The 16,975-nt window shown below is 33.4% G+C and overlaps 2 protein-coding genes across 6 annotated transcripts; both read right to left on the bottom strand.

Annotated features, from left to right (window-relative positions):
- Positions 1-1,830: 1,830 nt before the first annotated feature.
- LOC141666511 (uncharacterized) lies at positions 1,831-10,874 on the bottom strand. Of its 5 annotated transcripts, none has more exons than XM_074472562.1 (4): positions 10,673-10,874; positions 9,670-9,835; positions 3,827-3,937; positions 1,831-2,302 (listed from the first exon to the last, which is right to left on the bottom strand). In XM_074472562.1, the coding sequence occupies exons 2-4, from the start codon at positions 9,784-9,786 to the stop codon at positions 2,072-2,074; spliced, it is 459 nt and encodes a 152-aa protein (XP_074328663.1). In that variant the 5' UTR covers positions 9,787-9,835; positions 10,673-10,874; the 3' UTR covers positions 1,831-2,071. The 5 variants fall into 5 exon arrangements, with proteins under 5 accessions (XP_074328663.1, XP_074328664.1, XP_074328661.1 ...); XM_074472563.1 differs by having other exon boundaries at positions 9,670-9,788; positions 10,673-10,868; XM_074472560.1 differs by lacking the exons at positions 9,670-9,835; positions 10,673-10,874 and adding an exon at positions 7,578-9,662 and having other exon boundaries at positions 2,277-2,302.
- A 3,900-nt stretch (positions 10,875-14,774) lies between these two features.
- LOC141664822 (uncharacterized) lies at positions 14,775-15,149 on the bottom strand. The gene has a single exon (XM_074470776.1). It carries the CDS (start codon positions 15,147-15,149, stop codon positions 14,775-14,777), a length of 375 nt encoding a protein of 124 aa, XP_074326877.1.
- Positions 15,150-16,975: the final 1,826 nt, after the last annotated feature.

Below are 16,975 nucleotides of genomic sequence, written 5' to 3'. Positions count from 1 at the left end.
TTATTAACATCTAGTAAGACAATTGATTACTTAAATAACATGCATATATAATTATTCAAAAATTAAAATTATGTAATAAATAAATTGCTATAATTTATATATGGTATTCACATTATCACTGACAAACAATCCATATCTATTTTTTACGCAACCGGGTATCAATTATGGTTGTAACATAAAAATGAATTATATATTTTTAAGATTTATTATTGATATTCATGACTTTTTTCAAGAATTCGAAAGAAAAATTGTAATTATATCGTTATTTAAACCGTTTTTAAGTTTCTTTCATTACGACTCTAATATTTATTCATATAATAATTTGATAACATTTTATAATATTCTCCTAAAATTAAAAAAATTCAACTCGATAAAGTTTTATAAATATCAGTTGAACTGGTTAATTCCTTCAAATTATTGAACAATATATATTTTTTCCTTAAATAATATAAAATGCATTGAATCAAATGATACAATATAGTATAGATATAACTTTTATTTGAATAATTCAAAATATTAAAATAATTAAAAATATTTGTATAATATTATCTTGATCAATGAATATTGCTGATCTAAAAGAATTATTTTTTAAAAGCTATTTTTTTTAAAGTGAAAAATGAAAAATAAATCGATTTAATATATCATCGTAGTTTTAACAAATCTCGTGATATCTCATTTTAAATTTCAAATATTCTTAAAATCGGGACAAATCCCAAAAATAAATAATAGTACGTTACCAATGAAGTTGGTAATTTTAATATAAATAATCAATTGACTTGATCTCAAACACATTAATTTATATTAACATTAGATATTAAAAAATTTCACAGTAACATAATCTCGCCGAGCTTATTATTTAAATTTACTAAACGTAGAATGTGACGATGTTTTTCAGCCGGGTTATGTTCAAATAGAACGAATTCGATGAATCCTTGAATTTCGTTCCAAAAATGCTTTTATTAGATACGCTGTCTCCTTTGGAGTATTTTTTGAACAATGGGCCAAGTTCTAAAATGCATTGACTCATTATAATTTGAACTTATCTAAATATGTAATATCAATATAGATTGTTTATATATAAGCGATTCTATTTTTAATATTTTTTTAAAAATTATATATGTACTTTCTAATTACTTTTCATAATAAAAAATATTTTAAAAATATATAAGATATATTTTCAAATTAAAAATGATTAATAAATAAGATAATAATCAATTTATGTATTATGCCTTATTTTATATCTGGAATTCAATTCTTTAAAATTAACTGTACAAATATTCAACTATCATTTTTTTTGCAGAATTCAAGTAAGTATCTTTAAAGTTAAATAAAATATTTATTAAGCAGACTTACATATTATGTGTATGATAAAAAGAAAATGCTAAGGGTACCAAATTGGTTCCCAAAAAAGTTATAAAATGCCAAGTGTCAAATTTTTATTGGCTAAATGAAAATGGACCCCCCTGCATTTACATCAAAAGCACCAATTAAATCATTCCAAACTGCCACATCAACTATGACACATCATTTTGTAACAATTTTTTGTACAATTTTTTGTGCCTCTAGCAAACTCATGATAAAAAGCACACGTAACAATATGACGTAGTAGTAAGAGGTTGTATAGTTGAATGAAATAACTTTAGTTCGATTCCAACGAAACAACATGGCTAATTTAGTCTTTTTAATGAGACTTTTTAATCTTATGAATATATAGAAGAGATTTGTTAAACTGAAAACAGAATGACTATATAACACCGTAATTATTATCGTCACAGTTATACCGTATTAGCACTTTTTGGACGCTTTTAACACTGTTACATCTGCCAAAAATACAAACATGCGCATATATAGTCATAAAAGCACCGAGAATTAGATAGATACGTACTAACACCGTGAGTATGTGATACTGGTATTTCAAATGAAGAAGTAGATTTCAAATGAAATTTACTGCACACCGCTGTTTGACAAAGATCTAAAGGATTAAAGAAAGTATAGCCATGGGAGAGGGGCGATGGAGGTGAATGACACAACTCTTCTTGGATGTATTTAACGCTAATGATGTTCTTGAGGATTATTTTGCTACACCTGGAGGGTCGCGGGATGATTCATTCTGGATAAGTTGCTTTGCATCTGCATCTCGAACATTAGCAATTTTCTCTGCTTCTTCTTTCTCGAGCATAGCATGTCTTTGCATCGTGTTTACCATCTCCTTCATTGTCTTCTCCTCTCCTTCAAGTTGCATTTTCACTATCATCTCAGCTTCCTTATCGAGTGGGCTAAAATATTGGTCAATGGCTGCTTCCTGCAGACAGTCAAAGCATTGTTTAAATTCTAAATCATGAAGACTCTAAAGAGAAAATCATGGAAACAAAGTGAAAAGGAAAAAATAACGAAACAAAAGCAATATTGCCTCCCTCTTAATTCATTTGAAATTCCTGACTCAGCACAATTATTAAGAGAAGATGCTTCCTGGGATTAAAGTGTACCAACAAATCAAGTGTTTAAATAGTTTTTAGGAAATAAATGAAGCAAGTGTAAATGAGTAAGAATAGATGGGTCTAGAAATTTAAATCAAATGGAGCTTGGAAGTGAAAGTAGTGTAAAGAAAATAAAAGTACAAACTTTCCTTGGTAGATGTAATGATTTATGCATAGACAGCAAAAAGGAAATTTTTGCAGAAGAAGTGAAAGAGGGGACAAATCTTAATTAATATCCTTTAAACCATAGATGATGCTCAAGTGTTTCATACCCAACGAAATACAAAAAGTACAAACAGAACAGCACCAATCCTTAGCCCCACCACCACTTTTTCTACAAAATACGAACTCTCCGCAGTTCCTCTTAATTTTTCATCAGGGTCCAGGGACTATACATGTAAACATCTACCACATAAAAATTCTTCTATTTGGCAGTCAGCATTGGATTCAAGAACGACATCACCTCGACCAACATAGAGAACTGATTAACGTGAACTATTGGTTACACGCTTCGGAAAGAGTTAGATCAAGAAAATAACGAATAATTCAAAGTTAGGGAAAACACCAACTTGATAAAGACGGGGTGTCATTTCTGAGCAGCATGATAGTTTATTTAGGTGAGAAAAACATGGAAGTGCTGTAGCAAAGTATTATATAAAGAGTAAAATTGTGAAAGTGAGAGAGCCGAGCTCTGTAAATGAGAAAAAAACAAAAGATCTTGAGGAATGTTAAATAATAGTATAGTGATTTAATATATCCCATTGTACTAATATTTCTTCACTATGAACCTGTATAGGTTCTCAAAAAATTCTTCAAATTTACAAATCTGTCTGCTCCTATCTTTTATAGATTAAGGCAGGGGAAGTACTGATACACGGATTTCATGACTTCTTCATCGACCTTTAGAATCGTGCCACAACCAAACATGTGACTGTTGGTTACTTTAGCACCCATCGAATACTGAATACAATACATAACTCATCAAACTTCTTATCCTCTTGATCAGAGCCACTGTCGGTAGTATCGAAGTCTCGCATACATATTAAGGCAACTTAAACTAAACCAAGAGGGCCGCTTCTTATTAGACCCTTTGCTGGGAATTGCTATCATGACCATAATGTGTAGTATATTCAAAATAAAAAGTAAAAATATGGTGTATATGATAAGATAACCAGAGCCTATAACTTCTTGGAGACGATTTTTTTGTAAATTAATTCTGTAGAAGGTGCATTAACAGGCAGGACAAACAAAAGTTCTTGATGAATAAGCTCAAGGCTGGTGTTACAATGTGGATACTTGGGCCACATTTATCTATCATGCAGATAATATAAGAATCAAATGAAACTCACTGTTTCTTCCAGCTTCTTATTCAATGACTGCATCTCTTCTACCATCCGTCGCACCTCTGATAATATGATCTGCTCGGGAATCTTTTTTAGGGCTGACTTCTTTTCTTCTGCCTGGCATAGAATCACAAAAGGTAAAAATATCATAAACCACAATCTGAACCAAGAGATCAATGAGAAAAGTCAAGGAATAGGGTTCAGTATAATGAGAAGAATACAAAACATTTTACATCAGAGTTTCACCATACATATCTGTTAATTTTGGTGGAGAAGACAAGTAAAAGCTCTAAAATTTATTCATTCATCAAAAATCTATTACAAGCAGAGTGTAGCTTCTAATATATACAACTATCCAAACTCTAATCTATCTACAATTAGGCGGGAAAAACGGTTATAACAGAATGAATGATGTGGCGATGAGTCATGAGCTTGCTGTACTACTTGGTTGCTGAATTGATGCTGACTGTATAATTATATTTCCATTAGCCCCCCTCAAGTTGGGAGCTGGTGAAGCAACAGAACCCAACTTGGACAGCAAGTGAGACATTTGAGGAGAAGGAATTGTCTTTGTAAAGATGTCAGCCAACTAATTGTTGGTAGGGAGATAAGTTAACTGAAGTAATCCCTCCAAAACCTTATCGCGTGTAAAATGACAATCTACCTCGATATGCTTCGTTCGTTCATGAAATACGGGGTTTTTTGCAATATGAATTGCTGACTGGTTATCACAATGAAGCGTTACTGGGGTTAAATTTGTGACACCCAAGTCTTCTAAGAGGCGAACAACCCAGGTGACCTCGAAGGCAGCTGATGCCATGGCTCGATACTCAAATTCTGCACTGGAACGAGAAACTGTTGCCTGCTTCTTAGATTTCCAGATAATTGGTGAATTACCCAATAAAAGTACATAGCCAGTGACAGATCTTCTCGAATCTGGGCAGGCAGCCCAGTCAGAGTCTGAGAATGCCTGAAGAGTAAGATTGGTAGATCCTTGTAGTAAGATGCCTTGGCCAGCAGTGTGATTAACATAACGTAATGTATGAATGAGTGCTTGTAGATGAGGAGAACGAGGCATGTGCATATATTGACTTAACACCTGTACTGTATAGCTCAAATCTGGCCTAGTGTTAGTCAAGAAATTGAGCTTACCGATGAAAGATCTATAGACATCAGGATGTGGTAGTAAATCACCCTCAGAAGCAGTTAACTTTAAATGCAAAGGCAGGGGAGTGACAGCCTTAACAGAGACATCAAAAGGACAATCCTGTAATAACTCCTGAGTGAATTTTTTCTGGCTCATAGCAATCCCATCAGCTAAATAGGTGATTTCAATACCCAGAAAATAATGAAGGATGCCCAAATCTTTGATACTGAAGGTGGAATGTAAATGTGCCTTGACTGAATTAATGTGGGAAATACTACTGCCTGTGATGATTATGTCCTACATAAACAGCCATGATTGTGATCTCAGAACCCAGCTTATGAATGAACAAACTATAATCCTGTTTGAATTGAACAAACCCCATATTGAGCAGCTCACAAGATAATTTCTCAAACCATTTTCTGGATGATTGTCGTAAACCATACAGTGACTTTCTTAACCTACAAACCATATTAGGTGGACAGGAAATTCCTTCTGGTACTTTCATATATACCTCTTTCTGCAAATCACCATGCAGGAAGGCATTGTTCACATCAAGCTGAAACAACTGCCACTTTTTACTAGCTGCCAAAGAAATCAGACATCTAACTGTACTCATTTTCACAACCGGGGAGAAGGTTTCCCAAAAATCAACACCAAATTTCTGATTATATCCCTTAGCCACTAATCTGGCCTTACATCTTTCTAGAGAACCATCTGCATTTAATTTCACCTTATACACTCGCTTACAGCCAATGGGTTTAGTATTTTTAGGTAAAGGGACTAAGTCCAAGGTCTGATTATCTGCAAGTGCCTTGAGTTCTTTGTACATAGCTTCAACCCAAAGGGGGTTGTTGAGAAGCCTCCTTATAGCAAGAAGGTTCAGAGATCAAAGACTGATTAGTTAACAAGGACGTATGTGATGAAGGCAAAGATTGAGCAGCAATAAAGTTGCACCAATGTTTAGTAGACTTAGATTTACCATTGTTACATACATAATCTGACAGATAAGAGGGTGTTTGTTTTGTTCTGGTTGAATGTCTGACTGGAAGTACAGGTGGAGAACAATTAAGGTGCTATTAGGATTATCAACAAGAGGAGAGTCACTAGAAAAATTGTCATCAATGGTATGCGATGAAGTCTCATGAAAAATATCATAATGAGATAAATCAGTGACAATGGAATCATGAGTAGTTGTAGAAGATGGTGAAATATCATGAATAGCAGATTCAGATGAGTCAATGGCAGTAGCAGTGGGTAAGAATACATCAGTAAGAAAGGATGAACTGGATGATCCAGGGGAACTGGAATGATAAGGAAAATGGGATTCATAAAAATGAACATCCCTTGACACACTTATAGTATGATGAAGCAGATCATAAACCCTATATCCTTTTTGGTTATTAGAATATCCCAAAAATATACAAGCAATTGCTTGTGGATCAAATTTAGATCTGTTGTGGTTAAGAGTAGACACAAAGCATAAACAGCCAAAAGTCCTTAAATGGTCTAGTGGAAGTTCTGTTTTGTACAATCTAAAATAAGGTGTTTGAAAATTAACACTCCTAAGTGGCATTCTATTGATGAGATAAGTGGCACAAAGAATAGCATCTCCCCAGAATTTATAAGGAAGTTTAGCATGGAGGAATAAAGCTCTAGAAGTATCAAGCAAGTGCCTATGCTTTCTCTCCACAACACCATTCTGTTGTGGAGTGTAAGCACATGTTGTTTGATGAATGATGCCCTTTCTAAGAAATAATTTTTTACAGAATCCTGCAGATAAATCTAAAGCATTGTATGTCCTTATAGTTAAGACAGTAGTTTTGAATTGATTTTCAACAAACTTAAAGAAAGATTCTAGTATAGGACCAACATCATATTTATATTTCAACAGATGTACCCAGGTGAACCTGGTAAAATCATCAACAATTGTGACAAATTGATTACATCCTGTCAAAGATTTGGTCCTATATGGACCCCAGAGATCAACATGTAATAGTTCAAAAGCTTTAGAAGTCTTGATACTACTAACAGGAAAAGAAAGTCTAGTCTGCTTAGCAGCATGACAAATTTGACAAATACATGAATCAATACATTTTTTGATAGGTAGATCAGGAAACAAGAATTTGATCTGAGAGAATGGTAGATGACCTAGTTTGAGGTGCCAAGTTTTAACTGCTTCAACAGATTTAAGACAAGCAAGGCCTACTGAAGTAGAAAGAGATAAATTTGAATTCTCCACACTGTAGAGGCCGTTTGTGATTTTACCAAGATGAATCTGAGGCCTTTTCTGAAAAGGGCCCTAAAGAAAGTAATTATCAGCAGTAAAAATAACTTGACAATGTAAGTCTGTACTAAGCTTTCTGACAGAAACCAATCTGAAGTGAAATTCAGGGACATGCAGGACTTTGTGCAAAGTTATTTCATCATTTAGCTTGACAGATCCTATATGTAAAACTTTGACTCTAGTTCCATCAAGTATAGTTATATAACTATCAAGTTCTTGAATAGATTCATATTGATCAAAACTATCCAAATTAGGACATATATGATCAGTTGCCCCACTATCTATTATCCATTGCTGATTAAGATTAGATAAAAGACGGTATGTACCTGCTAATAAGGCATGTTTAGGCTCAGTTGAAGTAGAAGCAACATTAGACTGTTTATTGTATAGCTCCATCAATTGATTATACTGCTCCAAAGGAACAGTTGGACAATTATCAGAATTAGAGACATTTCCTTCTGGATCATTTCCATTTGCCTCAAGAGTATGTTGAGATAGTGCTGCAAACTTCCTAGTATCATTCTTAGCCTGAAAACCTGGTGGATAGCCATGGAGCTTAAAGCACCTTTCCATACTGTGTCCAAGTATTTTGCAGTGGTTGCAGAAGTAATATGGCTTAGCTCCCTTTCTGTTGAATGAATTAGGGACAATATTGCCAACATAATTTCCAACATTATTCATTCTGGGAAACTCAGTAGCATTTGGCTTAGTATTGAAGTTCCTCTGAGTGTTGAACCTCTTTCTGTCAGCATAGAAAGCCATGGTCTCTGTTTGGTTAGTCAGCTGAGACATTTCCTTGTGTCTCTCTTCTAGAATGAAAACTCTGTAAGCCTGAGAAAGATTTGGTAATGGAAGCATCATCAAGATGTTGCCACGCACAGTTGCAAAATTCTTATTAAGTTTCATCATGAACTGAAGCAGTCTTTGATCCTCCTGTTGCTGCTTGATTCTTTTGGACAAATCACATGTACAATTAGTGCAAGTACAGTGTGGTAGAGGATTAGCATCACTGATTCCATCCCAGATGGTTTTAATCTTAGTAAAAAACTCAGAAACAGAGTCTGAACCCTGTTTAATGTCCAGCAGTTGTTGTTCAAGGCAGAAAATTTGTGCCATAGACGCATAACCATATCTTCCTTCTAAGTCATCCCAGATTTCTTGGGCAGTCCTCATGAACAAAACACTTTTAGCAATTGTTTCATCTAGATTAAACAACCACCACGAATAACCAGATCATTGCACCTAACCCAAAGTTTATGATCAGCAGAAGTAACATCTGGTTCTCGTATAGCACCGTTAACAAAACCTAGCTTATTCTTTGCTGATAAAGTAAGCATCATTGAACGTTTCCAGTTATGAAACCATACGCCAGAGAATTTAGTAGAAACAAGCTGTGTTATTGAAGCATCTGATGGATGTATGTAGTATACACTAGAAATGTCCTGATTTAGTGGCATATTTTCACGATTATTTGATGATTCAGTATCCATGAGAAATCGTGATTTTAGTTGATTGTTATGAAACAAGTATAACAATCAGATGCAATAAGAAAAAAAACTATAAGTTTCACTGAGGCAATTGATCGAACAGGTGATGTGCAATAAGATGTACACAAGATTTGATCAATTATAGGCAATGATTGATGATCACAGCAAGAAAGAAAATCATATCAAGTACAAATCAATCCGTAAAATAAAGAAATGATATGATGATCGTCAATCAACAACTAGTAATCGAATCTAAACGATATGATCAATCACAAGAACTGTAAAATTCTAACTACGATGAAGATTGTGATTCGAAAACACCTGATAAATCTCAGGCGAAGATAAACGTATGAAGTGAATCAAAGCTTCAGCATCAACGGAGATTTGCGTTCCATGACCTAATTTAGCTCTGATACCATGTTAATTTTGGTGGAGAAGACAAGTAAAAGCTCTGAAATTTATTCATTCATCAAAAATCTATTACAAGCGGAGTGTAGCTTCTAATATATACAACTATCCAAACTCTAATCTATCTACAATTAGGCGGGAAAAACGGTTATAACAGAATAAATGATGTGGCAATGAGTCATGAGCTTGCTGTACTACTTGGTTGCAGATGTGATGCTGACTGTATAATTATATTTCCATTAATATCTCACTACTTAAAGTTTCAATTCGAACTAGAATGTATTTTGAAAACTAACTATTCTCAAAGAGTTACTGTGTATTGATTTAAGATACATAGATTTCAAGATTCTGATATAGGAAGCTCTGAACAATTAAAAACCATCAGCATCTTATGATGAACCAAATTTTGGATGAAAATATAAAGAACATCTGGGGACTAAAATCGCATATCAACTGCAAACAGGAATAGCGTGTACGCAACACACAAATTGAGGTAAAGTTAGTTTATAAGGAAAATATAGACCTTGGCAAGACGCTGCTGTATCTGGAGTCTGTAAGATCTGATTCGACGCTCTTCATATCCGGAAAGAACCCTAGCATAGAACATTGCTCTTCTTCCAAATTCTATAAGCTTCTCCATACCTTAAGAAACAAAACGCTCTTGATGAAACTGAATAATTTAGCTAATCCTGAACAAAAGCAGGACACATAGACATTTAGCAAAACCAAAAAACAAAGAAGAGTGCATAAGCAGAAGTATTAATATCATGCTGTATATCTAACAATTGAATAAACTGAATCATTAACTTGCTGCACAGTCTTATAGATTCCTTTCTTTTAACAAATATACATATATAAAATTGTGTCAAACTTCAACATACTATTAACCGGTTTCAGAAAGCTTCTGTTCTTGTACAATTTCTGCTGGACCGATGTCCATTGATCAATGTTACTCACTAAAGTCTGCAACCTACACACTACTAAACTTTCCAAAGCCGAGTAGCGCGTCAAAATGAATTCAAAGAGATTGCCAATACAGCAATCAGAAAATGCTGAACTCTAAGCTTCGACATTTTATCAAATAGAATTATGTGAACTCTAATCCAGTGGCAGCATTGCTAAATTGCTCTTGTAATTGTTGAGGGCGAGGCAAATTAACAGTTGATAATTTTTCAACACCCAATCGAACTTATTGAAGGGTTAACTCTTTGAATAGTGTAGATAATAAAGTTGAGGGTACTCCAAATTAACTCTCTATTTCCTCAATGATCAATTTAAAAATTTAAAATATATGCCTCCACCGAGACTCGAACCCGGAGATTCACACTACGATGCTGGACGTTCAGCAATTGTTTTTGAAGGGCTTAAAATAAGACTAGCCATGGTTCCACTTTCCAGTAAAAAGAAGATAGTTATGATAGATAAATACATACAAACAAATGCTTAGTAAATAAGAATGTTTCCATACAAACAATTGCAGCATCTATTTAAGTTGATGATAAGAATATTCGGAAGTGAAAATTTACCTGAGGAATATGAAGATAGTTCGGAAACACGTAATTTCTGTCTTGGGAAATGAATCAAATCGGAGCTTCCTCGGTGTGAATTGTTCAGCTGCCGAGTACCGGTGAAATTAATCAAAAGAGTAATTGGATTGCTGTATTTGGACGGAGGGTTGGGTGGGAGTGGGTTAGGCCGGATTGTGATGGGCTCAAGAGAATAATGTTCGGTAAAAATTTATCAAAGCAGGGTTTTTTGTGAGGGTTCATTAAGGCTGTATTTGGATGGAGGGATGGGAGGGAGTGGGCTGGGCTGGGATGGGATGGGCTCAAGAGAACCATGATGGGAAAGTTTTTCAAAATAGGGGTTGGGTTTTGTGAGGGTTGAGTTGAAAGGAGTTAATTTGCAACACCCAATTAAACTTAACCTAACTCAAACTAACCTAACACAGCCCAACCCCTGCCTCATCAACCCCTAATAAGGCCTAATGGTTGAAAGGGTTAACTTACAATACAAAAATTGAACTTTTTCAACACCCCAATTTGGATTGTTGGCAGCTTACTTTTTTTTATTCATTCTCTTTCTTTCATTCTCTCTCTTTCTCACTCTTTCTCTCTCTATTAAAGTTTTTTCATTTTTTTCTTTTTGAAATTTTTTAAATTTTTAAAAATATTTTAAAATTTAGTTAAAATTTTTAGAATAAATTTAAAAACATTCACTAGTTTTTCAATATATAATTTATACATGATAAAAATTAACCTTACTCCAACTCCAAACCAAACATGTCAAGGGTTCAATCCCTACTAACTCAGCACCTACATTCAAATGAAGTAAGAGTTAAACATAACCTAACTCAACCTAGCCCAACCCAACCCCTCCCTACCCCCAATCCAAACAAGGCCTTAAGAAAAAAGAGGAGAAATTGTAATAAAAACGAAATTTACGTGAATATCAAGATGGTAAGTTAATTTAGGGTGATGCTAAATGCCATAAAATTTTACCTCATGCAGTAATGAGAAATTACTACACCACCCTCATACCTATTAAATGTTTTTCAAACTTTTAAATGATCTCACTACACCACCCTCATACCTATTAAATGTTTTTCAAACTTATTAAATGATATTTTGACTATTGTTGATGTTAGTTGTTTCCGGTATTAATCATAGCAGTTATGTGTTATATATAAATTTAAATTTAAATTTACTTTTATACTAATATTTTCATATATATATAAAACAGTTTTGAATTTAAGGCTATTAAGTTTGAAATCAATACTAATATATTTCTTTATAAAACAAATATGTTTTATCAAAATTATATATTTCAAGTCAATAATTTATAATTTAATTTAAATTTAATATGTTAATATATGCAAGTTCAAGTTTATACCGACAAAAATTCTAAATACAATATATAATATTATTTCATAATAATTTAATATATGTTTTTCTCCAACATTTTCCTTTATATTTACACTTAATTAAATTTTCCATTATAAATGTAGGTCGAATTCTTATTAAATAAAATATAGTGTTGAGAGAAATAGATTATTTTGATAAATATATTTAGTAACATTGTTTAAGAGTGAGCATACTCAACCATTATATTATTCTGGTTTAACTTTTACACCAAGATAATGTAATAACTATACTACTTTCAAATTTAACTATAACCCACCAAAATCAAAATAGATTATTTTATTACTAAATTACAAAAGTAAGGTTAAAATAATAAAGCAATTGGATAAAAATGAAACAAATTTATTTTAGTAAAAATGTACAATGACCACATAGAAATAACAAAAACTCTATAAATTTAGTATGACACCAAATTTGATGTAAATTTTGACGGTCTAATTTTTAAAGTTAGATTGGAGAAAGATCTTACACCAAAATAGTGTAAAATTGCATATTTAGAGTTGGGCTGGGGATTTGGTCATGTGATGTTTATCGCTCCCAGTAGACAAACAAGTAAATAAAATATACAATCAATAAATAAAAGTCATTGCCTAGACTAATTTGTACAAAAATTTAATAAAATAATTTGAACGAAAATTTAATAGGGGAAAGCAAATTTTTAAATATATTAAATTATCGTAATGAACTATGATATAGATAAAAAGTTTAACTTTTTTTTAAAATTAAAATTCTATTTATAAATAAATTCAAAGTTAAAACTCGATCTAATTATAGATATATAATATAAATTTAAAATGAAATTTCGACCCCCTCTATTTTATGTTTAACATTTAATTTTTATGAACAAATCTCGAAGTGTTTTGACAATTTAACAAAAACAATATTTTTTAAATTTTATTTTTCTGAATAAAAGTGTATAATTTATACTAAAATATATATAAAATATTATTTTTTAAAATAATTAATTTCACTATTCGTTCAAAATATTTAGAATGGGCTAGAAAAGTCAAATGATAAATTGTTTATAAAGTTTAAAAATTTTAAAAAAGAAAGGGCCTACCAAATTGTTTTCGTTTTAGATTGAAGTTCATAAAAATAAAATTATTCAATACAGAAAGGTGAATGACTGTCACGATATCCAGAAGTAACGTTTGTATTTTTTTTTGGACGCAAAGCAAAGAACTTATATTAATAAATCACCCAACAAAACATTCTTCAACTCAACAGGTACATCCCCCCATTGAAATATCGATCTGGAAAAAAATATGACATTTTGCCTACATAATGTGCCGTCATATTAGCAGACCGTCTCACAAATAACAAAGTATCTTTGTTTAAACGATTAATGAGGACTCTGCACTCCTCAACCACAACTCCAAAAGGCGAATGCATTTGAACCCTGCTTCTGATAGCTTGAGCTGCTACCAAACAGTTCGTTTCCAGGATCCCCTCGAGCCAACCATTCTTCTCCATCCAGCTCAAAGCCTCTTTGATGGCCATCACTTCTGCAAGTTATGTTGCACCACACCAACCGAGAGCACTGTTCGAGCTTGAAGCAATTCACCTCTATAATCTCGACCCACCATAGCAGCTCCAAAAATTAGGTGTTCTTGAAACAAGGCCGCATCAACGTTAATCTTAACTATATTCTCCTGTGGTTTAACCCAAGAAAAAGCTCCATCTTCTGGCAGACCTGTGTGAGGTAGAGCCACAAACGACCTGTTTTGTGTTTCTCTCCATTGTGTAAGGTAGCTTTTTGCTGAATACAACACTCCATTTGCAGAACAATTTTTATAACTCCAGACCTTCTCGTTTCTTGCCTTTCACATGGCCCAGCATACAGTTACCACTAAGGCCCTTCTTCTATCTTTATCTAACTGTCCCAACACTCCCTCCAGCCATTCAAAGAAATCTTCCTGCAACTGTTGATGGATATAAGATATGATCAAGCTCCAAACATGAGTAGCTTTTGGGCACGTAACTAAAGCATGAACAGTCATTTCATCCACACCATTACAGATAGGGCAAGTGCTGACCACATGCACATGTCTCTGTTTTAAAGAACAGAGCGTAGGAAGTACATCAGAAGCTGCTCTCCAAACAAGATTTAAACTTTTGTCGGAGCCTTAATGCGCCACATACAATCCCAGAACTTCGAATTTTCTCTGTAATTCCCCCTGGGTTTCCTCTCCTGCAACATTCTATATGCACTTTTTACCGAATAACTTCCTGATGCATCTCTGCTTCAGTACAACCTATCATCAACCAATCTGTTGTGGATCTTTGTGGACAGAATGCATCTTTGATCCCTTTAACTAAATAAGTCCTTGACAATCTCCTCATCCCAACTCCTGTCTCCAATACGCATCAACGACGAAACTTTATTTTCCTGGATAGCTTGATTGTTAGACATGATATATGGGTTTATCACATCCTGCAACCATGGTTGATTACAAATATCTATCTTTTTTCCTGAACCAACCTACCATCTGATCCCTTCCTTTATAATATCCTTCGCCTCCCATATACTCCTCCAAACGAAGCTCGGATTGTTCCCCAACTCTGCTGATAAAAAATTCCCATCTTCAAAATATCGAGCTTTGAAAACTCGACTAACCAAACTATTTGAATTCGAGCATAGTCTCCATCCCTGTTTGGCTAGCATGGCGAGATTAAAGTCTCTGAAATTGCGAAACCCCATCCCTCATTAAGCTTTGCTTTGACTCAACCTCTCCCAGCTCATCCGGTGAATACCAGACTTTTGCGTAGAGCCCTGATTCCACCAATACTTCGACAACACCCTCTCTATCTCCTTCGTGATTTCCAGTGGCAACAGAAAAACATTCATAGCAAAACTAGGGATTGTTTGAGCAACCTGTTTGATCAGAACCTCTTTACCACCTTTTGATATCCATCGCCCATCCCATCTTTGGACTTTTGTCATTACTTTTTCTTTCAAATAACCTAGCAACGCTGACTTCGTCCTACCCAAAATACTTGGCAGCCCCAAATACTTGTCGTTCTTATCTTCCTCTATCATCCCCAGGAATTCACAGATGCTAGTTCGATCTTGGACTACCATATTAGCACTAAAAAACACCGATGATTTTTGGGTGTTGACCTTCTGGCCTGTTGCCTTCTCATACACTTCCTAAACTCCAGCATTTTACCAGCTTCCTCCATATTCGCCCTACAATAAATATATGAGTCGTTTGCAAAAATCATATGACTAATGATTGGGGCTCGTCTGCCGATTTTAACACCATGCAACCACTTCTTCATTTCATATTTTCGAATTAACGCAGTCAATCCTTGAGCACATAAAATGAATAAGTAGGGTGAGATTGGATCACCTTGACGAATCCCCCGAGAAGGACTAATCGGTCCCATCTCCATTCCACCGTGAGTGACTACTTAGGACACAGTAGTAACACACTGAAGCGACAAATGTATCCACCAATCATCAAAACCCATTTTGCGAAGTAATACATGAAGAAAGCTCCATTCAATTCTATCGTAAGCCTTACTCATATCTAGTTTTATTGCCATGCTTCCTTCCTTCCCTCTCCTCTTACGTTTCAAATAGTGCATCACCTCATAGGATATCACAATGTTGTCTGAAATTAGTCTGCCTGGCACAAATCACTACGCCATAAGTGGGTTATTATAATGCAAGTGTTACAAGCAGTGTTACATTAGCTAATAAATTTTTGTCCTATTGTAACAACTCACAATTAGTGTTACAATAACTATAAATCTAGTGTTGCAGAGAAATGTTGGTGTTGCGGAACATGTAACACCAGCACCTGGTGTTACAATAGTTACTTTTTTTCTTTTTAAAAATATTAAAGTAAAAATATTATCATAAACTAGTATTAAAATAATATTATGTAATAAGTTTCAAATTATAAAAAATTTATATAGTATTATTTAAAATTAGATTATATCTAAAATTTATGTAATAATATTATTATATCTAATATAATTTTAATATTATAAAATTATACCTTTATATTAAGTTTTTTCTTCAAAACGTAAATATTATATATTAAATAATTTGATTTGAAATTTTAAGAATTGGACTTAATTATATTAGAATATTAAAAAAAACTCCCTAAAATTAATAAATAAAATATTCTATAAAAGTATATATCTTAAATTTTTATTAAAGTAATAAATTATATAATATGTAAAATTAAAAGTTATGTTATTTTAAATATAATAAATAATATATTCTATATTTTATATATCTTATTCTCTTAAAAAATTAAAAATTAAACTAAATAACATTTACTAACATTAATTTGACATCTCATTTTTTAGTAGGTCAAATATTGATTGGGGGAAAAGTTGCGCCTAAATGAAAAATTTTATTCCTTATTTCCCCGCCTCTCATTTCCTTACCCTATCTCTTTCCCCTTCCCTTTGAACAGATAGCCTCTCTTTTTTCTCCTTGAATCTATGATGATTAATCGTCTCTTTCGCTCAATCAACAGAAGGCTTAGTCTCCCCTCTCTGGCAATCCATGTCTCACTATATACTTCTCTCAAATTCATCTCTCCGCTTCCGCTTAAATATTTAATTTTTACATCTTTTTTCTTCTAATTCTCTTCTTTTCTGTTAAGATTGGATTTGAATTACTCGAGATTTGAATCTCGCGTTTGTGGATCATCAAAATGGCAGAATGGGGTCAACAGGGTCCAGATCGGGTTGTGCCCGTGTCGAACTCCACCTCGCCTGCTATTGGTATATGTATGTACATACATGTTTTGGGTTCTATGAGGAGTATAGAGGTGTTAACAAGGCTTTATGTTGTGGAAATAGTGAATAAGTTTTAATGGTTTATATATTTGATGCCAGCGATTTTTATAAGAATATTTGTCGAGTAAATAAGTGTCTTATCTTAAA

The sequence above is a fragment of the Apium graveolens genome, chromosome 6 (assembly GCF_009905375.1).
Source record: "Apium graveolens cultivar Ventura chromosome 6, ASM990537v1, whole genome shotgun sequence".
NCBI classification, from domain to species: Eukaryota; Viridiplantae; Streptophyta; class Magnoliopsida; order Apiales; family Apiaceae; genus Apium; species Apium graveolens.
This window is presented reverse-complemented; position numbering and strand designations above follow the sequence as displayed.